The sequence below is a fragment of the Triturus cristatus genome, chromosome 8 (genome assembly GCF_964204655.1).
Source record: "Triturus cristatus chromosome 8, aTriCri1.1, whole genome shotgun sequence".
Taxonomy (NCBI): Eukaryota; Metazoa; Chordata; class Amphibia; order Caudata; family Salamandridae; genus Triturus; species Triturus cristatus.
The window spans coordinates 161263551-161287197 of NC_140591.1; the positions used below are offsets into that span (position 1 = coordinate 161263551).

A 23647-nucleotide genomic window follows, 5' to 3' on the forward strand; every position below is an offset into this window, starting at 1 on the left:
TTCTCTTACTCGTACACAAACTTTGGAGGGGGTCACTTTGAACTACCTTCCCAGCTTACTCATCCCACACTCCACCCAGAGCGCCACTGGCCTCCCAGAACTAGCTCACACAGCTCCCATTAAGATTACATAGGTGTTGGGGAAGGCTTCCCCATTGCCAAGTAATTGTGTTGGCCACTCTAGGCTTACACGGTTTATTTTCTATGTGTATGAGGGAGGCTTGCATTACTACTGTACCTGTTTTGTTTAAAGCCTGCACTTCAGCAAGCTGTACTACAGCAACTTACTCTATGCTAGAATCAACGCGCAACTGGCCAGAAGATTCTAGACCAAACAAAACTCAGAAGCCAGGATCACCCCCAACCTCCCACCCAACAATCACATCACCCTGCACCGGCTCCCAATCCACAAACAAGCACTCGTCAATCTCAGAACCAGATCCAGCGGTTGGACCTTCTCCTCGTTGGAAAGACCGCCCCTGTCCATCAGATCCTCCTCTTCAGTTCTTAAAATTCAGCCAAGAAACAGAAGCCCTGGTTCTTCACCAATCCCCGGCACAGACTGAACCCATACAGCTACTGCTTCAGAGGCAGGACACCCTCCCAGGCGAGTCATGCGCTATACAAAAATACACATAACATAACTATTCTGAAGGTTTTGGACCTAGAGAGGGTGTGTGTGTCTCATTTGCACTGTTGCTGTTTGTTTTGTGGCTGTCCAGTGTGGGTAAGACACTTGACTCTCTGTTCTGAATTGAGCGAGTGTGCATATTGGTTTCTGTGTGCGCGCATGTGTGAGCGAGCTGACACTCCAGCTGTCTGCCTTTTATTGTGGAAAAATGAATGCTGGTCATGTTGTATCTGTGAAGAGGGAAGCTTTCCATATTCCTGCCTGTGTAGTATCTGCTTGATAACTGAAGGAAGCTTCCACTGCTTCCACTGTATCGGTTATGTGTGTGAGGGAGGCTTGCATCACTGCAGTCTCTTCGGTCCCTGTTTTGAACAAAGCATGAACTGATGTTACTGGACCTGTGTGCGTGCGTGTGTGAGGGAAGTCTGCACTGCTGCCGTTTGTATTGCATCAGTCCTGAGAGGCAGATTTAGAGAGAGAGAGAGAGAGAGAGAGAGAGAGAGAGAGAGAGAGAGAGAGAGAGAGAGAGAGAGAGAGAGAGAGAGAGAGAGAGAGAGAGAGAGAGAGTGTGTGCGCGCGCGTGTGAGGGAAGTCTGCACTACTGCCATTTGTATTGCATCAGTCCTGGGAGAGACAGATTTAGAGAGAGAGAGAGAGAGAGAGAGAGAGAGAGAGAGAGAGAGAGAGTGTGTGTGTGTGTGCGCGCGTGTGTGAGGGAAGTCTGCAATACTGCCATTTGTATTGCATCAGTCCTGGGAGAGACAGATTTAGAGAGAGAGAGAGAGAGAGATAGAGAGAGACAGCTTTAGAGAAAGAGAGAGTGTTTGTGTGTGCGTGAGAGAGAGAGAGCGGGTTAACGTTAGGAAGCATGTACTCCTGATGCCTATAATGCACCTGTTCAATATGTTAGGGAACCTTGCATTTCTGATAAGGTACGACACGCATTCGGCGTGACAAGGAAGCTTGCAATACTGCAGGCACTTTGTGCCACTTCTGTGTGTTAATGAACCATGTAATAACCCTTTCACCACACGAACGCCAAAACGATTACCTTTATCAAAACATGTTTAATTATCTAAGACAGAACCAGTTCATTTACAAACAACCAAGGCAGACATCAGACGAGACCAGTGGTCTGTTCCCTTCTTCGAGGGATGGCTTCAGATCAGACAAAAAACCAATAAATGGTACGAAACGAGATTACAATATTTACAGATTTCTTTAATAAGTCATCAGCAGTATTATATTACATTTTGGTGCACATATTAAACGTGGCGGGGATTCCTGATAAAATATAGGGATTCTTCTTCGAACTGTGAACAGGTTTATTTCAAATCTCTCGGCAAGCAGCCTTCGATCTGGATCTCTGCTGGCCATCCGGCGTAGCGATTCTTGTTGTTGTCAGAGTGATTGATCTGCAAACGAGAGCAATACAACAGTCGTGGAACAAATAAACACATGCCCTGCCATGCAACAGAGGACAGGTAATTCAACTGAGGCATTAAATGCAATACAGCACCAGGCACGAAGAATCAAGGCAACAAGGGAGGTTTTATCAGGTGGGGGGGGGGTCACTGGCAATCGTCTCCCATGACACCTGCCCGCGCACAATTTGTTATATAATTACTGTTATCTAAGGTAGGTTACAGCTGCTAAACGTGCATCTCAGGATAATATCAAGGCAGCTTTGGGACGTAAGGCGACTCTGGAAGCATATTTATGAGCCCCTTGCCGCCGTGGCGTCACTTTTTGTGACGCAAACCACCAAAGCATATTTATGAAGCCACACACAGACACTTTGGCTTTAAATGGAAATATGTATTTAGGCAAGGCAGCGCAAATTGCTGAGTTGCCTTACAAGGCGTTCCATGGGCGTTGCGTTGGGTGTTTCCATGCAGCTCCCATGTTTCTTGACGTATTCTGAGATTTAAAAGGACTTGTAAACCAGGGAACGCGTCAAAATCTTATGTCTCTTGAGGTGAGGCGTAACTAGGAGAAATATTGTATTTTATCCTCGTTTTTTCCTTTTTATGTGTGCATTCCTCCTTCTATCTGTTATTTTTCTGAGGGAGACATGCATTACTGCTACCTCTACTGTGCCTGTTTTGTACAATGCATGCACTGCTCCAACTGGACCTGTTGTGTGCATGTGTGAGGGAAGTTTGCTCTGCTGCCGTTTATATTACATCAGTCCTGAGAGAGACAGATTGAAAGAGAGAGAGAGTTAATGTCAGGAAGCATGTACTGCTGATTTCCATAATGCACCTGTTTCATTTGTTAGGGAGCCTTGCATCCCTGATGAAGTACTTCACGCATTCAGCGTGTCAAGGAAGCTTGCACTACTGCAGGCACTTTGTGCCACTTCTATGTGTTAATGAACCATTCTGCAGCACACATAGAAAGAGGAAAACACCCGTAGGGATTGTTTTTGCACCGGAAAGTGCTATTGCCTGCATAAAACCAATCCTGCCACTACAAATCCCATAAATATGCCCCTTGGTGTCTGGTTTTTTAGAATCATGCTTGCCTTTCTCCTGAAAGGTGGTGGTGTGTTTCATGCCTTCAGAACTTTAGCACTCTGCAGTGGAGAGTCCTCCCAGAAGGTCCTCAGACAGGTCACTGGGTACCACTTCCGGTCCCAGGGATGGGACAGGAAGTATGAGGACGAGCAGGGCTTTCAAATGCAGGATAAAGCAGGGACGAAAGGTGGAGATGAGGTCCGTAAGAAATATCAGAAGAATAATTTATTTACAGTTATCTTATTTCTGTGATCTGTTTATCCTGCTCCCACAGACAACTGGCGGCAAACATAAGCAGCCAATTGGCAGTGCAGTGAGCTGTAGCCATGCAACCAGAGATCCTGACTGCATCGCTTCGGATCCTGCCATAAAGGGCGAGGTGGAGAGAGCCAGCATTCAGTACGATCAGGCCAAAAGGCAACCTAAGTTGGCCGCAAACAATGACAAGGAGCTGTTACATCCTTGGGAGGACTCCCAAAGCGTTGGCGAACAAGTTGCACACCGACGAACAAAGACCCTTCAGGTTTTTTTGATGCAGGGTAGTGGGATCAGAAGCCAGCTAAGCAAGGTTGCTAAAGTGAAGTTGTGGGGGAAGGCCTCCCGCACAGCCTTATCCTGCAGGGATAAACCTGCGTTCAACAAACAGATGAGCCTGAGCTAACACAGGAAAGGAAAGAAGCCTACGGAAGGTAAGCAAGCAAAAGATTGCAAACGACAGTGACAATGAAAACAATTAATGGAATACTGTCGGCAGGTTGTAATGCCACTGAATGGTAAACCGTAGCATATGTCTCGCAGCACAGAGCACGCATGGTGTAAGAGAGACCTAAATTGTATAGGATCTGTTTTCTTTTCTTAACCTTTTTATTAATGGGCGCTGAGGTGGCGTGCAAATTACATGAAATACCAAATGAGACCAAGTATCAATGTGAGAGATACTATCTATGTAGACATTGAAAGATGTGTATGCCTACTGTTTCAGTGTCCTTACCATTTAAAAATGGCTTTTGACTAAATTACCTGACCGAGATAGGGAGTGGATCTCAGTATTCAGGAAACAGCCCAGATGTATTTGAGGAGGAAAGGGAGAATGGTACAAATGCTTTACACCTTTGAGGGTAAAATGCGTATGGGAACTCTGCCTCCGGAGGTAAGGAAATAAGTCTAAAGGCCAGAAGACAGAAGCATGTTTGAGGAAGTAAACAGACATATTTCTGCCAAGTTTTCCAGGTCAATGCGTGATGTGCTGTTCCCGTCCAGTTTTTAGGTCTCGCCTGACCCAGCGCATGCGCTGCTCTGGCGAGACTTATTGAGAGGGCTCCAAAAAGTGCTACCAGGCCAGCCTAGAGCTACAGTGCATGTGCACGGGCGCGCGCGCAGCGCTTTACCGCAATTTACTTTCGCAGCCACACGGCCTCTTTGATGTTTGATCGCGATCACTTTTGGGACCTTATAAGTATTTAGTTATGCAACTGTTGCATGGCTAAACACTTATAAGGTCCCAAAGGCGAGACCTATTGGCTATGCCAATGCTTGTTTTCTTTGAATTCTAGGACTTTAAGTCTTGTTTAGTCCATTGCAATTCTACGAATTCAAAGGAAAAAAACATGACTGGAGCAGCAGATCACACATGGACCTGAGAAACCTCTTGGCAAGTGATAATAGTCTCAGTGTTGGGCGGAATATTGTAATTATGCACACCTCTGCTGCCAAGCGAAGTTTTGGGTGGTTAATGTAGTTTCTCTAATTGGTTAAAACATGTAGATCCCAACAATGTGAAAGTGATCCCTAAGCTTAGCCATAATTGGTAGGGAGTCAATGAACTGGCTATTTACAAAACAAATTGGCAACATTGGATTAAGACATTAATTGATACCAGGATCTGAAAGCCGGGATGTAGGCCTTATAAAGGATAACAGCAAGCGTATGTGAGCCTATGCTTTTTAGCCTATGTAACTAAGAGCTCTATTTTTCACTAAGTGATGTCCTGATCGTTAGGTGATTAAGTCTGTTTTCTCATGCAGGAGATATATACATATATAGCAAACCCACATTCAACATCTTCCAATGAATGTGCATAGTGAATATGTATGAGCCCTCCTGCAAAGTGAATAATATATGAAATGTCTATGGGACAGAGTTTGGGCATCTTTTTCTCTACACTCTGTATCCCTAGTGTATTTTCAGTTTAGGTGGTGTACTGTTTGTTTTTTACACACGTGTTTTACACACGTGGCAAGGGGTTTAATTGGCACACGTGTGGTGAATTGTTATCATTTTGAAGCTTAGGGTGGAACTGTTTATTGGATAATGAACAGGATATACATATATAACCATCTCTGACAGAACATAGTTTCACAAGTCTGTTGGTTTCATTAATTGTAGATAAAAGAAACCCTGAAGCTGTAAAGTATTAAAGATTTCAATGCATGCTGGCCCTGAAGAAGGGGGCAACATGGGAAAAGTGGCCACCGAAACATGAATTGACCGCTTGTGCCTGCTTCATCGAATTGGGACCATCAGTGCAAAATACGTGAACTAAATCCATTACACTATTTCTTTGGGTACTGCTTATATTTTCCAGGAGCTACAGTTTTTATCTAGAGTTTGATAGAGTATGAATGAGTACGTTGAGAATACAGAGTTTGATCTTTGGTAAATTTAGCCTGGAAAAAGGAATTTTCAAATATTTCATGGGAAATTAATTTTGTAAAGTAACACATTTAATAACATATACTAGAATGATTTTGAATGAAAGTACATTGGAATAATATTAATCTTCATGGGTTCATAGTAATTTGTGTCATAGATCGTACAGATTTGTACCTATAGGAGAAATGCACGTTGAATGGGAGACTTTTTTGATTTTGATTGTTTGTTTATCCCATTGGAGTGCATTGTATTGCTTACAGATAGCAAAGAAGCGTGTTGGCCAGTGAATAGAGAGCCTAAGTCCGGACATACAAATATGCTAAATGAAGGGCAGGCTGGGCTGATGTCAGTAAATCTGACATAGCAAGTGGTGAGGTAGCTCACGCGAGTTCTCATGAGACTAAAAGTCAATTTCAGGAACAGTAATAACAAGCTGTAATAAGATCTTTCTGCAAAAGGACCTAACTGAATTTCTAAAGGAGCCCTGTCTCCTTTTTCCCCACTTCAATATCTAGTTTCCTCCGATTTCAGGAATGTTAGCAATACACTTCCACTGTCTGGAAAAACAACCACACTGGCACCTTGTGGATAGAAACAAGCCAGGGTCTCCCAACTGGTATCCACATGCCTCCATTACTCTAGCTCTCTCATACACACAATGCATGTACCACAGCACACACACCGATACACACACACCCCCTACCTCCTCCACTCCCACCGCCCAAGTTAAAGCTAGGATCTGGGTTTGCGTACAGTAGTGGAATTTACATGAGTGGGCCAGTAGACCTCCACTTCAGTGTCCCAGGTAAAAAGGTTGATTCACAAAACTTGGTATGCTGCCACCACAGCTGTGGATGCTAAACGTATGCCAGGGATTGTAATCTACTGTCACACAAACACAGGCGTGCTTGGTGTGCCCCTTTCGGGGTCACAGGACAGGTCTAGGCATCTGCACATACACTAGATTGGCAAGAGGCTGGGAACAAAATAAAAAAACTGGGACATCAGATAAATGCACATGAGCATCATGCATGGGGCATTCCTTTCACAAACCTTTTTGTAGGATATAGCTATGTTTTTAGGTTACTATGCATGACTGCAGGATGTGTACAGCTGGTTCAGTCTGATGGGGCCATGGACTCAGGGCGTACCCATGGAGCACACCCTATGTACCATGAATAGTTAGTTTGAATGTGGCGTGGCAACCCGAGTACTGGAAATCGGCCAGTCTCTATCCTCAGATATTACAAGGCATAGCTGAAGGCAATGCACAGCCACCAGTTACAATGGGGTGGCGGAGACATAGATACAGCAAAGCACATTACATACAATATCTCCTTTTCACCAGCATCCCATCAAACCTCGGCTGTGCAATAATCATCTGGGGGGTATTTGATGGCCAGTTTGTTATGTGGCTGGCCATTAGTAAGGATGACATTCAAGTGGAGCCTGTAAACTTAGAGCCAGCCATAGCTCCACTCATTGTAACTCAGGGGATTGCTAGCCACTAGCACATTTACAGCAGATAGGGCTATGGGATATCCCCAGGGATTTCCTGAGTCTGGAAAAGAAAAGGCTGCTCTTGTTACCCAACAAAGCACGATGAGATGCTCCTGGGTTGATCAAGTACCCTCTGACAAAAAGGGAGTTCAAGCAATTCTTTTGATGATCTGCATGTATGTGAAGTAATCCCAAGTATAAGGCCCCTAGAAGTACGCAGGAAGTAGGAGGTTCCTAGCGTTTTCCACAAGGTGCCTTATCTGACAGGCCGCCTTGAAGTGGGTTATGGAAGCACGCTTAGCTCAACATGACAGTGCTTTCACCAACAAGCTGATGTTTTCCCACCACCGGCCATTCAACCACTAGATCCTGGCCATTCATTCAGGGGCCTTGGTAGAGGAATGGCAGGAGTGGCAGGGTGGTTGCAGGAAATTGCCCAGAGCGAAGGAGGTGCATCCACCCAGGTCACCATTGTGACCTTATTGTGATTCCTCGTCTCAGGTGGCCACGCCAGTTAAAGCAGTAAAAACGCCGTTATACAAGTACAAATAACGATTCATTCAAACGGTACGCTAGAGAAAGAAACAACCATCCATTCCTCTCAATTGGGAAATGACTGACGTCAAATCAAGAAGCTGCCCGCACTCCAGCCCCTGCTCCCCGCAGGCATCTCAGGGTACCTAACCAACATTCTCTGGGAAGCTTGAGGGCTACAAATATCACCTATGCCCGAGTCACTAGAGAGGACCAATGAAAATGGAGCACAGAAGAACCAGTTATGCATGCATTAAAGTCCCCTATATATCACCATAATGAGGAGGCCCAGAGTCTCTTACCTTTTCTTTCTGAAGGTCACCTGGCAATGCCATGCCTTTGATCGCGATGCACACCCAACTTGACCTGAAGCGTATGTTGCGGATCTCTTTACAACCGAGCCCCTCTATGGTTTTCTTAGCATCCTCGCTCAATCTAGGTGCAAAGACACAAGAATTGAAATTCATAGGCTTCCATTGTGCTATGTCAATTCGCCTATGCATCTGAAAAGGGTCATGTTAATATGCAATGCCTATGCGCCGTGGAGCAAGATTTCAACAACTCAGATATCAAAAAGTGCTCTGTCATTTGTAGGAGCCTCTGCAGCTTCTTGTTTGAGCCTTCTAATAACTCACCCCAGTTTATAATTGTTTATCTTAAGACTGTTAAAACCATGACCACGTAACTCATTCACGTTACTCAGTTTCACTGTTTCATGTATAATATCAAATCTGAGAAACAATCTTATTCCATAAAACCGCAGCCACCAAGGTTTCGTACTTTTCAACATCCGAGGCATGGAGAATGTCAGTGAAGATTCTTTTTGTTGTATTTCTGCAAGTCCCTGGCGTTCTTAGTACAGTACACCTACTTCTCCCCAAATTTTGAGGGGATTTTTAAGTCATCCAACGTAGCAATTTTTCGGATGGAAAATCATGACGATGGAAATTGTCTGGACGGCAGATGTTTTCTCAGCAGTTTGGACGGCTCTTGCAGGGGTTGGAGGATGGCCTCTTAATTAGAAAAGCTACTGATGGTAAAATGGAGATAAAAAGTCCTGCATGCCCAAGTACATTAAATTACTAAGAAAAAAAACTGTGGTGTATTCATTGCACGGACGATAAAAAAAACATAATAAGCATATTTGATGAACATATTTTCCAGAGGGGGAAAGCGAACATGGTGGGGCACGAATTGCAGGATTTGGAAAATTTGCGAAGAATTTCAAAACCAACTCAATTCAATTCTAAATGAAGATTCCTTTGCTAGAAAACACTGTTCAGCTTTCGGTGGGGGTCATAGCTTCATAACTTACAAGACACGTACCAGCGATTTGATTTATTGTACAAAAAGAATGATAAAGAGGCAGATAAGGTTCGTATGAGACAATCCAATTTCCAAGAAATAATTGCAACATCTATATGTTTTTTTTTATTTGACTAACCAAGAGGAGGTTTTTTCCAGACAGTCAGACCTGAGGTCTGAAGAAACTGAATTTAAAAGAGACACTTGCAACATCTATCTAATTTACATTTGATAGGAGCAGAGCCAACATAGCTCCATGTCTGGTCGCCATGGTTGGTCGCAATGGCTGGTCGCCATTTCTGTTAGCTCCGGAGCAGCTCCATGCTTCTAGGCAGTGAAGAGGCTGGTTAGAGATAGACCAATAAAGCAGAAGCAAACAGTTGGGGGTCCCACTCCTGGGTTCGGTGGCCCACCCTGGCCTCGGTTAAGGTTGCTGCCCATGCCCCATACCAGCCATGTGTGGAGCAAGAAAACAGCCGCCAGGCACTGACCTCACCCCAGCCAAAAAAGGCAAATCAGAAGAAAAGGATGGGGGGTGCACAAATCCTTTGAGTGAACTGGCACCTGAAGGAAGTTGAGGCTTGGACTCCAAAAGTGGTGTGGTGGAAACCTTGGACAGCGGAGGAGGAACACCACAAACAAGAGGTAGCAGCATCTCTTGCTGTGTGTCGCAGCTTTGCGCCTTGATGGCGAGTACAGGAAGATACTTGCACACACAATAAGGTTATGTAGCCCTGACAGTCAGTTCCATCAGGGAACTGACTCTGCAGTCCAAAAGAGACAAGAGAGACTTCTTATACCTAAAGAGCAGCTCTCCACGGATTTTCAGGAAGAAGAATTGAGGCAAGTGCTGCCACTAGGACACATAGCAGTCTAATCCAGCGGTCTTCTACAGATCCGTCGCGAGCTATCACTAGCTCGCAGATGATAACTTGTGTTATATTTCTTGTGGGAAATATTGCTCTGTATATTCTTGTATGTTGTCACTCAGTCTCCTAGCAACGAAGTCTCTCTGGGGATTCTAGATTGTGCATTCCTCAGTGAGGCTTGGCTGAGGAGCTGAGAAGATACCTCTGGGGGTTGTTCTCTGTATCTAATTAAATCTACCTTTCTAGTTGACTTACATGGATCCTGTAGTCTTTAAAAATGGCGACGAGGATGGGATCAATAATCAACTAATATCTGCACAGGTGATTTGAGTTCCAAGAGAACATTTGGAAGAAGACCCCCAGTCGTATGGAGTCAATTGTGGCGTAGAAATTACTTGGAAAAAGGTGTCGAGCTGTTGGATGCTAGCTGATTGTACTTGAAATAAGCAAGTTACATGGGAAGAATCGGAAGCAAGTTGACTGGCACCCTATTTCCGGATTATTGAGGAACTGTACTTTACGTGAGTAAGTTGACAATTGATGTTGAGTGATGACATCTGTCAACTTGAAAAAAAAATTTGAAGAAGGAGAGTGTTTTGCACGTTGTATGTGACTGAACTGTACGACGTGATTGAACTGTACGACGTGACGATACTAAACCTGCAGTGGCACGGGTGTTTATTTCCTGAAGATTTATAACCGCGCTATCTTAACGACTGAACTGGATGATTTTGTAAAAAGGGAATGCAACTTTGAAGAGTACGATGTGCGCCAAATAATGATCGAGCCGTTGCACATGTTGGAGTTGAAACGTACCTGTTGACATTTGAAGAAGCGGTGAACGGCTGCTGAGCGCGCGTGGATCGGTTGCCATTTTCTTTGAAGCAAAACTTTTCTTGAGCGTGCATAGCCCGTCTTTCTTCATGTTCTCGAGGAAGGAAAGTGTCGTCTGGAATCTTGAAAGGAAAGCGGTGATTGGAGCGAGTCAACACAACGTCACGTCTGGTACGTGCGCTGTGATTAGTGCATGGGTCTATGAGCTAAATGCGGTCTCCGCGCGTTGCCTAGTTACTGGAAGGTGCACAGTAACAAGAGCGGATCGACACAACGCCACATTTGGAACATACTTCGTGATCGGTGCATAAAACTGTGGCTCATGTTATCTCCGCGCGTTGCCTAATTACTGTCACAGCGTTATGAAGAGTCAGCAAGTGTTCTTCAATTAGACCAACAATTGGGAACACGAACGCTGTACACGAAATTTCCCTAAATGTGCCAAGTTCTTATTTTGTAGAAACCGATCTGCAGTTTGTCTCTGAGTTTGAACGTTATATAAAAAAAAAAAGGGGGATTTAGTGTCACATCTTTACACGAGCAATTCTCATAGTGTAATTGGCTGAGAGTTTGTGTCTGTAGGATTTTGTATTGTTATACCACGTGATGGCCACGCAAAACATTCCTCCACCTCCTACCTTTCTGCAAGAACCAGGTCCTACCTGTATGGAATGGGAGGACTGGAAGGAGGCTTTTGTCACATATTTAGAGGCTATAGGTGGGGATGTATTTTTGCCCAAAAGGAAGTTTGCTATTTTGAAATTAAGTTTGGGGGTTGAAGGTAGGAAAGTATTAAGCACATTGCCAAGTTTCACTCAACATGTTGAAAATGAAAACTCTGAATCTGATGATGATCAGCATGACATATATGAAAGCGCAATGTCCGCATTGTCAGAGAATTTTGGCAAAAGATTAAGTATTGTGGTCGAAAGGCACAAGTTTTTCTCCCGAGTTCAAAAACAAGGCGAGAAAATTGAGCAATACGTTGCTGCCCTACGGAGACTAGCAATTACGTGTAAATTCAAAGATTTGAGGGACGAAATCATTAGGGACCAATTAATAAATAGAACAAATAATTCTAAAATTCAAGAGAAATTATTAGATTTAAAAGATCCCTCTTTAGATAAGTCCTTAGAAATTGCAAAACGCATTGAGAACACGTCCCAATACGTTAAGGATTTAGCGGATGCCAAATTTAAAGCTGATTCAGATACTAGCAAAGTATGTGTTGTACACGCTAAAAAGAATTCCAAGGCAGATAATGATGAAAAGAAACCTCCGTATGTGAAACAAGACAACGTTATAAAAGGGAAAGTATGTTATAGGTGCGGGAGTAGCAAACATACTGCGGAGGCAAACCACTGTCCAGCCTTGAAGACCTGTTGTTATAAGTGTAGAAGAATTGGTCATTTTGCTAGGGTTTGCAAAGGGGAGGATTTCCATAATGTAAAGAAATCAGTGAATATGGTAAGAGAAAGTGTTTCAGTTCGACCTGTCAGTGAAAAATTGAGTGATATAGAGTCAGACATTGAAGTGATGGTAGTAAGTGACTACAAGTTACAAGGGCTGGAGAGTTCTGATAGATACGTACCTCCCAAGTGCATAATCAATATAAACAAAGTGGATGTTCCCATGTGGGCCGATTCGTGTTCTCCATTTTCTATAGTGGACAAACAAAAATGTAAGGAGATGAATGGAGAGGTATTGATAGCAACTGACGTAGAACCTCAAGGCTATTGTGGTACCAAATTGCCTGTTATTGGTTATTTTAATGCTTACATGTCTTTCAAGGGAAGGGAAACTGAAGCAAAAGTATATGTCGTGGAAACTGGAAAATGCCTATTGGGGTGGGTGGAGCAGAAAAAATTGGGAATTATGCTCGATCCAAATCATCCTTCACAAGTTTTGTTAACAGAGTTGGAGGATAATAAATGGATCAGGGAATTTCCAAATTTATTCAAGAACGGTTTGGGATGTCTCAAAAGGTTCGAACACCGAATAATTTTGAAAAATGATGCTGTACCCAAAGTACATAGAGTTCGGAATGTACCCCTGGCTTTACGGGGTAAATTAAAGGACGAGTTGGAAAGATTATGTAAGGAGGGTGTGATTGAGGCTATAGAAGCTTCAGAATGGTTGAGTCCGATTGTGATAGCACACAAGCCGAATGGAAATATTCGGATGTGTGTGGACTTGAGGGACCTGAATGAATGTATATGGGTGGACAGACATCCATTACCTCACATTAATGAGATGTTGTCTAGTATTGCTGGCGGCAAGTGTTTCACCACATTAGACTTGTCCAGCGCCTATCACCAAGAGCGCTTAAATAAGGAATCAAAGCATCTCACTTCATTCATTACACCCGAGGGTGCATATCAATTTGTAAGAATGCCGTTTGGATTGGCGTCAGCGTCATCGGTATTTCAGAGAGTGATGCAAATGATACTAAAGGGCATACAAAGAGTATTGGTGTTTCAAGATGATGTTTTGATATGGGGGGAAAACAACAGCCAACACGATGCAACTTTGTTTGATGTTCTAACAAGACTGGAGGCTGCTGGTTTGACGATTAGTCTCCAAAAATGTAAGTTTGCTCAACCTACAGTCGAATATTTGGGACACACATTATCGTGTGAAGGCATCAAACCGAAACTGAATCTCGTTGCTGATTTGGAGAAAGCTCCTTCTCCCTGTGATAAAGAACAATTGAGGTCGTTTCTGGGTCTAGCTGAATATTATTCAAAATTTGTTCATCACTTTTCTGAACTGGTATATCCCTTGCGGTGTTTGATGAAAAAGGGTGTACCTTTTGTTTGGTCTGAGGAATGTCAAACGGCATTCACAAATGTTAAAAAAGCAGTTGCCAATGCTACGGCGTTATCTTCTTTCAACCCACAACATGAAACGATAATCGTAACAGATGCTAGTGGTTATGGTTTGGGGGCTGTTTTGATGCAGAGGCACAACGGTAAAGAAAGAGTAGTAGCCTTTGCTTCACGCACCCTTAAAGGGGTTGAACCTTCCTATTCCACTATTGAGAAGGAGGCTCTTGCTTGCTGGTGGGGTGCACAACATTTTAGGGTCTATGTATGGGGAATTAGGTTTGAGCTTTATACAGACCATAAGCCTTTGATAGACATCTTCACAACGGCAGGTGCAGGAAGAGCCACTCCACGAATAGCAAAATGGTTGTATCGTTTGCAGGAGTATTCTTTTGACTTGAAGTATGTACCTGGGGTGAGAAACGTCAATGCGGATTGTTTATCCCGGTTACCGGTGGCCGGTAAAGAAAACGACTGTGAGAATGAGGAAGAATGGATGGTTGCTAGCATTGAAAAAGTGTGTAAAGGTATTACGGAGAAGGAATGGCAAGAAGCAATTGTTTTGGATTCTGTTTTGGTGAAGGTAATCAAGCAGTTACCTAATGTTTATGGTTGGAAATTGGATGAGGATGTTAAGTGCTATAAAGATGTGTGGGAAGAATTATCCGTGGTTAATGGCATTGTCAGAAGAGGTGATAAGTTGGTTGTTCCGTCTTCATTAAGGACAAGGTTGATGGAAATGTTGCACGAGGGTCATGGGGGGATGTCAGCCGTAAAAAGGAAGGCCAGAATGGATTTTTGGTGGCCGGGATTGGATAGGGACATAGAGAGGTTTGTGAGAGAGTGTGCGTGTTGTACATGCAGTGACAAATCTCATATGTTGAAGGAGACTCCAATTAATCCTATCAGGCTACCCGAGAAACCTTGGGAGAGATTGGGAATTGACATTTGTGGCCCCTTTGATTGTTTGTCTACATCTGAAAGATTTGCAATTGTCATGATGGATTATCATTCTAAATGGCCTGAAGTGGCATTCGTAAGAGAGGTTAAGTCTAGCAGTATAGTTACATTTTGTGATGAGATTTTTAGAAGAGAGGGATGTCCAGCGGAAATTTTATCAGACAATGGACAACAGTTTACTTCTGAGGAGTTTGGTAGTTTTCTTAGTAGATTGGGTATTAAGCATTTAAGGACGCCTGTATATCATCCCCGAGGTAATGGTTTAGTGGAGCGCTTTAACCGAGTTTTGGGGGATTGCATTCAACTATGTGTGTCAACAAATAAGTGTTGGAAAACTGAGGTAAAGGATTTACTATGGAATTACAGGACCACTCCTCATTCAGTGACGGGAGAAACTCCGTTTAGTTTGCTCAAGGGTAGAGTGCCTTGCACGATGTCTGTACCGGCGTGGATGGGTAGGAGTGGTAGAAACAAAGTTGATATCGCGAAGGTGTGTACCAAAGTTGAGGCATATCAGGATGCATACATGAAAAGACATAATGACAAGATAGCCAGGGATTCTATAGAAATTAAAAAATGAGATTTTGTAAGATCTTGTTCTGGAAACATGTCAAAAAAGGGAGCATCAAAATTTTCTGATCCAAGGGAAGTGGTAGATGTAAAAGGTAATTTTGTTAAACTGTCGGATGACAAGTGGTGGAATTCACGGAGAATTACTAGGTGCAATAATGCAGAAGTGAGAGTATGGTTAGAAAAAAATTCATGTGGAGTGAAAACTCAGGAAATGCCAGAGAGATCTCTAAGCGAGTGAGTTAAATATAAGCCAAAAAAATTGGATGATTATCTCTGTGATTAAGATGGTTATATAATAATAATAAAAAAAAATTGTATTTATTGTTTATGGAAAAGGGGGATGTGTTATATTTCTTGTGGGAAATATTGCTCTGTATATTCTTGTATGTTGTCACTCAGTCTCCTAGCAACGAAGTCTCTCTGGGGATTCTAGATTGTGGATTCCTCAGTGAGGCTTGGCTGAGGAGCTGAGAAGATACCTCTGGGGGTTGTTCTCTGTATCTAATTAAATCTACCTTCCTAGTTGACTTACATGGATCCTGTAGTCTTTAAAAACTGCCTATCTGCAGGCTTGAGAACATACAGCTGCCCATTTGATAAGGCCGCTGTTCAAAATATTGAGGTGGTTTCTGTGAGGGCTCGAAAGCGGACTGTGGAGAATGATGCTGCCTAGTCTCTTCCGATTTTTTATTTATTTATTTCTTTTTCACTATTCTTTCTTGCCTCTTATTCCTTCTCTTTCCTTTTGCATTGCTTTAATGTCTAACTTTCCTTTCTCAATTTCTTTTATACAATCTATCGTTCTATTTCTTTCTATCTTTTGACATTAATTCTTACCCTACTTCTTGCTTGCCCACTCTTTCTTTATACTTGTCTGTATTTTAGTCTTGGAATGCTTCTCAACTTTTTTTCTATGCCACATTTTTCCCTTTCTTCAAGTGTCCTCTTCTTTATTTCTCTTACCTTTTTCGTTCTTCTATTTCATTCTCCTTATTTCTCTGCATCTTTTCTTACTTTTTTACCTTTCTTTCTCTCCATCAGTCTTTTCTTTTTCTTTCTTTTTTCATTCTATCCTTTTCCTTCATGTACTTATCTTTCCTCCCCTCTTTCTTGATTTCTCGCTATCTTCTCTACTGCTTTTCTTTTCTCCCATGTCGTTCTTTCTCTGCTTTCTTTTCTCTTCTTTTCTTTGTTAGGCTTCAACTCTGCACTGACCTGGGCTATCAGGAGACTGAAGTCTAGAACTTGTGCAGCGCATATGCATGTTAAATGTGCTTTACAGGCTTCCGCTTTCAAATTCATGCTTCAGTGATTAGGACAGGGGTGGGGGAAGGGTAGCTGTGCCTGCCCCCAGTACCAGCAGAGGAGTTAAAGCAGACTGGGCGGGCAGCTGAGTGTATGTAAAAAGTCTAAAATATTGTATGTGTGCATACGAGTGAGTGAGTGAGTGAGTGAGTGAATGTGTGTGTGTGTGCACAAGTGTGTGAGTGATAGTGAATGATGGGGCACTGAGTTAGAATAAGTTAGGGTGAGTAACTGAGTGTGGTTGTGAGTGAAAGTGTGTGCGTCAGAGTGAATGAGAATAAGGGAGAGAGACTAGGTGAGACTGAACAAGAATCAAAGAGTGAAGAGTGTGAGAGTGACTGAGAGACTAAGTGAGAATGAGTCTGAGTGAGTGAGAGTGAGAGAGTGAATGTGAGTGAAAGTGTGTGAGAGTGGTCTGCTTGCAAGTTTGCTTCTAGTACTGGCATGCTGGAGGATATTCTTGGCTTTTGGAAGCATCCATGACTAAAGAACATTATTTATTGGAGGTAATTTGACGTAAGAGGCACCCACAGTAAAATAAAGACACTAGCACTTCACACATAATTCTTGGCATATAGGATACCTGTGGCAAATTGTTGGTGCTGGCATGCTGGACACGTTTCTTGGCAAAATGCTGGCACTGGTATCCTGGGTAATTCTCGGTATATGTGGCATCCAAGGCAAAATGCTGACACTAGACACCTGCAGTAATTTTTGTCATATGAGCACCTGTGGCAAAGTGCTGGCGCTGGTGCACTGCAAGTCTTTCGTGGCATTAAGAAGGACCACAAAGGCACTTTCTGGAAGGGCAGGCAGCCATGACAAAATGCTGACCCTCACATACTGTAGGAAATGTTTGACATACGGGTCACTCATGAATGCAACCAATGCTAAAAGAACAGATGCAGGACGGAATGCTGAACAAATAAACATTTATACCCAGTCAAAGGGAGGACCTGGCCTGGCTGTTCAGGCTGAAATGCTCTCATGAGGAACATGGTCAAGACTGATTTTCATATAGCCGCGTCCTAACTCGAACGGCGTGGCAAGCAAAAAAACAATGATTTTAACCCGGCTCGCTGTAATGGGTGTCATGTGGGTAGGAAATGTTGTAAGCGACCTCTGACCGGTGTTATGTGGTCGCGAGGTAGGAGAGGGAAGTTATTGTTTGGTAGTGAGTATTGTTCTACGTGTGGAAGCACCCATGTCCCTACCTTTGGAATTGCGACCTCTGTAGGACCCTCGGATATAACCCCAAGGTGAGGTACGATGACCCTTTTGCGCTGGTATGAGGTGTAGGTGTCAGAAGAGGTTGCTTTGGAACCTCCACAGTAGTTGGGGCAGCCAAAGGAGCCACTGGGAGTAGTGGTTTGGAAAGCCCCCATTGCTTTTGCTGTCTCAAGTCTTTTTTGATTTTTTCTAATGGTTGGTCCACCTTAGGACCAAATAGATGTTCTTTATCGAATGGCATGTTGAGCACATTCTTTTGATTTCTGGTGTGAAAGCAGAAATGCAGAGCCATGCATGCCTTTGTAGTAGGATGCTAGTATTGATACCCCTAGCTGCAGTGTCAGCTGAGTCCAAGGCACAGCGGATGGAGGACTTGGATATATGCATGTCTTACGAGACAAGATCTTGGCCCAGTTTCTTGTGCTCATCTGGGAGGTATTGGAGAAGCTCCTCTGTTTCATCTCAGTGAGTTTGGTCATATTGAGAAAAAAATGGTTGGCAGATCGTGCTGCAACCCTTTTCCCCACTGCATCTATATGTTTGCTTTCTTGATCAGCAGTGCATCTCTGCTGGCTTTTGAGTTTGCTTGCTTGCGAGTGTTCGTGAAAGTGACCAGGGCATCTGGTGGAAGTTGGCCCCGAATGTACATGGGATCAGATGGGGAGGCCTTATACTTCTTGTCCACCCTGGGTGTTATAACACGAGCCCTATTAGGGTCTTTAAAGATGTTGTCTATATGCCTAAGCCTGCCTTTTAGTATTGGGCGATGTTGTGTTGCCATGTGAGTGGAGGAAAGGGTCTCGAAGAGGAAATCTTCTAAGGGCTCTTTATGGAGTTCCACTTGATGTAAAGAAGCAGCTCTCCTTAAAAGCTCCTGTCATCAGGAGGGGAAGGTCGAGCTGGATTGAGATCTGGGTCTGTGCCCCCTTGTGGATCAATATCACAGGTATCCCAGGGGTCAATCTGTGGTGGTGTAGCATGCACAGCTGTATCAGACTGTGGAGACACCTGAGGTGAAATATCCAGTGGTTCCCCTGCAGAATGTGGTAGAGAGGGTGGAGTTAGTGAGGGTGGTGCAACAAGTAAGGAGCGGTGGCCTTGTCTGCCCTGTTGCTGTATGTTGTAGGAATTGGTACATCCAGAACCTCATAGAAAGACAATTGTCTTTTGGATGGTAGAGAAATTGATTGCAGAAGATCTGGCAAGGATACGGCCAGTGTGAAGATGGATGTGAATCTGTTTCTGTCTAACACCCTGTTGCTCTTGGAGTCTATGGAGGATTGGCTCCACTGCCCTGCCAAAATCACGCTTTTATGTCATCTTAAAAGGTTTCCATTTCTGCACCAAAATTCCACTTAGCGTCGAAGCAGTGGACGTCGATGGTGGTATTCGGGTTGATGCCGAGGGTCGGGCAGGCAGCGCCTGGTGTTAAAAGACGAAAGTACTCAATGCCGAAGGTTTCGACTTTGGTTGATTTTTCAGCACTGATCCAGAAGGTGGGCATCTGAAACAGTTTTCTCAGTGCTGACCAAGGCCAGAGAGCAGTGGTGGACCGAGGACCTCTGTATGATGTTATAGAGGAGCCGAATGTCTTTTGGCTAATCGACACAGTGTTGGAGGGCAGAGGGTGCCATACTCTCAGACTACTGAGCAGGTGTTACTTCCTTCAGCACAAGGTCAGATCGAGAACTACCTTCAATCCAGAATGCCTCTACCTCCGCAACCAACAGTTGAAGGTGTTCCTCCTCCTCCTTGAAGTCATCATGACCGAAAAGGTCTGGAGTGTCCACTTTGCTCCTTCACAACATCTCAAGCTGATGTGCATGACTGTCTTGAAGGGTTTTCTTGGAGCGGAAGGAGCAGTAGGCATCGCAGTCAGCTTCTCTGTGTTCTGGTGACAGGGGAAGATTACAGACCTGATCCAAGTCGGTCCGAGGTTACTTCGCGTGGCAGCAAGGACAAGAATCTATCACTAGCAAGGCATTCACTGGAAAACTTGATGGAAACTAAACAAATACAAGAAGGGGGAGGCCCCGTGGGGGCAGCAGTTGAAGCCATTCGACTCGATGAAATATGTAAACTTCAATACACAAGAATTGGAAACATGATCAAAACAATACCGATGAAGGGAAAGGTAGTGAGGGCACAGAAAAGAGCACCACAATGATATTGAACCGGAGCGCAGGCACACACATCCAAACCAGATGGCAGAAAGAAAACAATCTAACAATGGAGTCGGGGGCGTGGCCAACCGGGCAGCGAAATGGCCGCTCTGTGAGCGAGCTCCGCCGGCTGCACTAACTAATCCTTCAAGAAATCCTGCACTGCTCACACTGGGAGTCCCGATTCACACACCGGGAAATGCCGCGATGCTCAGTGTTGCATCGACTGTGGTTTGATACCTGACCGAGACTGGGGGGCTGAGCTGTGCCCCTGGGCGTCCCGCGCGTGAAGATCCTGTGGCGCGCGCCCGCTGCTGCGGCGGCTGCGGCTGCCGGAGACGGTTGGGAGCGGCCACTGGAGGCCGAGGCTGCTTGGGCCTGTGGCGGAGAGGGGAGCTGCGGTCTCCATACTGCAGGTCGCGGACAGAAGGAAAAGCGTGTCGGGTGGCGAGGATCCGCCCGGGGACCCGGCCGTCGGTCTCCGGCTGCCGGTCTGGGTGCTCCGCTGCTGGTCCCGGCTGCTGCTGGCGGAGGGAGCGCCGACGCGAGAGGCGGGGACGCCATTTTGTGATCGCTGCGAGATGCGGATGCAAGGCTATCTATGGCTGTGGGCTGCCAGACCCGACCTTTGAAGACCCCGTGCTGCCGCACACACGTCGCTGTGGAACTCAGTGACCGACAAAGGTGAGCCTGGAGGGGCGGCTGGTGCCGTGAAGTTGAGAAGCGTGCTGCAGCCCGAGGTCGGGGTGCAGGGGGAGCTGTGCGGGGCTGGCCTGCCTCCTGGTGCCGAGAATTGTCGCCGCGGAGTGGTCGGAGCTGGGCCTGCGGGAAGCCCGGTGGTCGCCACACCCAGGCGGTGAAAGTCTTGCTGGTGAAATTTGACTACGACCCACGGCGGGGGTGCCGCCGGAGGGCCCCGGGGCGCTGGTGTTTGGCGGAGGGCCTGCCCTGTGCGGTAACCCGACCTGGCTGGAGGTGTTGTGGCGGCGATCCTAGCCCAACCCTGTGAGCGGAACTCTAAGAGAGTGGATGGCCGGGATCCTGGAGCGGAGTTGAGGAGGCATACCTAGGGTGCGCGCCCGGCCTGACTATAACGGAGAGGCTCCACTAGCGGACTTGTGGATGAAATCTGCTGACTGACGGCTGCGTGGAGACCTGAGCGCGCGGCGCCCTGCGGTGGGGAGCCTGGGGTGGCCCGACTGGCGGCCGTGACCGGCGAGCTGCGGCAGACCTGCCCTCCTGTCCCGCTCCGATAGTGCCTGTGGCATTGCTCGAGCCCCTGCTGGCCCGAGATCGGTGGAGTGAAAACCTTGAGCGGGGGTGGCTGGACCCCCTGGGTCGCGGCCGGGGCCTTTGACGTCACCGTCTGGACTCGGGACCGCCTGGCGGATCTCGAGTGGTTCTCCTTTTCGGTGTCCGGATCTGCTCCATAGCCATGGGGGGGAAAAACGAGGCGAAGCAGTCCAGGCTCACGTTTGAGCATAAGCGTCAGGCCAAGCAGCAAGCGGCGGACCTAGAGGCGGCGGAGTCCTCCTTGCACGGGACAGGGCCGGAGGAGGACTACCGAGCGCTGATGCTGGAGGTCCGCTCAAGTCTCAAAAGCATCGATACCAAGCTAGACGCCATGGCCGCCCAGCTGGACTCTGTCAAACAATGGGTGGACTCGCACGAAGCCAGGTTGGATAGCCTGGAGAGCGGGCACACTGAATGCTGCGAGTTCAGACACGACACCAAGAAACAACTCACGACCGTGGAAAAAGAACTGGAATTCCTCCGGGCCAAAACGGACGATTTAGAGGCGAGGTCCCGCAGATCCAACATCCGAATCACGGGCATACCAGAGACGACGAACATTGGCAAAATGGAAATGTATGTATCAGAACTCCTCCATGAGCTCTTTGATCCGGCGCTCTCCCCGGTGTTCACGGTGGAAAGGGCGCACAGATCGCTCGGAAAGAAACCGCCGGTGGGGGCGGCGCCGCGCCCTATCCTGGCTAAGATCCTGAATTTCCAAGACAGGGACCTCATCTTACGCCTTGCTCGCGAAAAGGGGAAAATTGTACACAAGGGGAACAACATATCCTTTTATCCGGACTTCACTCCATTGGTACAGGCAGCCCGGAAGGAATTTTTACCTGCTAAGAAGCTGCTACTCCAGGCTGCCGTCCCGTATGCCCTGTTATACCCCGCGACACTGAGGGTGACACACGAGGGTACCACACACTACTTCACAGAGGCGAAGACAGCGCTGAAGTTCGCCAAGCAGCTTGGGGGAGCTGTGTCGAGACGCAGGCCGCCACAGGCGGAGGGGGACGAAGGACACTTAAGTGACAATGATTGACCCTGAAGGGAGTGGGAGTCATGAACGATCCATGTAGGGAGTTCTACTTGGCGGGTGGGGTGCCTGCCCCGTCCCGTCCATGGTTGCCCATGGTTTACAGTTTTTAGTTGCCAAGGGGATGGGTGGGGCCTGCATATGGCATGTTTGCTGCAATTGCCGAATTGATCCTTCAAGACAAGGTCTCACAATTAGGTATAAGCTAAGATCTGAGCGAGGCGGGCTCCGCTGGTGTGAAGCGGTGACCGCTATAGTGCAGCCACCCTGTGCAAACGGGGGAGTACGCTTGGTGCACCACGCCCCATGGGGTGCATCCCAATGTTGTTGAGTTTGAGTTGCAATCACGCTTCGCGTGATCCAGGGGGGGGATTGGTCACAACCTGATTGGGGGGTTGGTGAGGGTGGGGGGGCGGGAGGGGAAGGAGGGTTGGTTTAAGTTATGTTGGTTCCGCTACGATGGATATGTATGTTCGCAAATCACCATGATGCTACCATATACATGGCACTGGCTGTGCACTGGGAGAGAGATGCAGTATGTAGATGGGGGCGGAGGAGAGGTAACGCAAAATGGCTAGAGAGATAGCAGGCATTAGGATATTAACGTGGAACATTAGAGGACTCGGGGACTATAAAAAGGCTCGGCTCATGCAGGGGTACCTCTCCCGACACAAGATAGACATCTGCTTCCTGCAAGAGACGCATGTGAGGTCCTCCCCCTCACCTAGGCTGAAGCACTCTCGCTGGGCATGGGTACATTCCACCGCTTATTCTAATTATGCTAGAGGGGTGGCGATACTCATAAGAGCTGGGCTGGACTGGAAGGAACACCGCACTCACTTGGACACAGAGGGGCGCTACGTTATTACCCATGGCGTGTTACAGGGGAGGGAGATAGTGTTGGCGGCGGTGTACGGACCCAATGTGGATGACCCTGACTTCTTCAGGGAGCTCTGGGCACGGATTCTGCTGATGGACTGCTCCACGATTATCCTGGGAGGGGATTTTAATGTAACACTAGTGGATGTGTTGGACCGTAGGGGTGCGGGAGGACCCACACACACCAGAGCGAGGCAGGCAGTCTTTGACATCATGGAAGAAGGGTTGCTGTCGGATATATGGAGAGTCAGACATCCGGCTGATATTGTGGGGACATGTATTACGAGCCAACAGGCGGCCTGGTCCCGGCTAGACTACTGGCTGGTCTCGCCGGATGTGGCATCCTGGGCGGAAGAGGTGGATATTCAGGCCCGGTCACTTTCTGATCATGCTCCTTGCCTGTTGGTGGCGAGGGTGCCTGATGCCCCTGCTCGCGCGTTCTCCTGGAGGCTGCCCCCGTACATGTTTACAGACTCTGTCTTTACGGAGGAAATTAGAGAGGATATTGTGCGCTATTTCGATATAAACGCGGGTA

The 23647-nt window shown here is 46.3% G+C and overlaps 1 protein-coding gene across 1 annotated transcript in view; it reads right to left on the reverse strand.

Annotated features, from left to right (window-relative positions):
• Window positions 1-1830: 1830 nt before the first annotated feature.
• The window catches only part of FAM3B (FAM3 metabolism regulating signaling molecule B), a 237444-nt gene continuing 215627 nt past the window's right edge, over window positions 1831-23647 (reverse strand). Inside the window, exons 7-8 of the mRNA XM_085621228.1 lie at window positions 8138-8270; window positions 1831-2045 (exon numbers count right to left, since the gene is read on the reverse strand). Coding sequence (XP_085477354.1) covers window positions 1956-2045; window positions 8138-8270 — 223 coding nt within the window. The 3' untranslated portion in view covers window positions 1831-1955. The remainder of the gene's footprint in view (window positions 2046-8137; window positions 8271-23647) is intronic.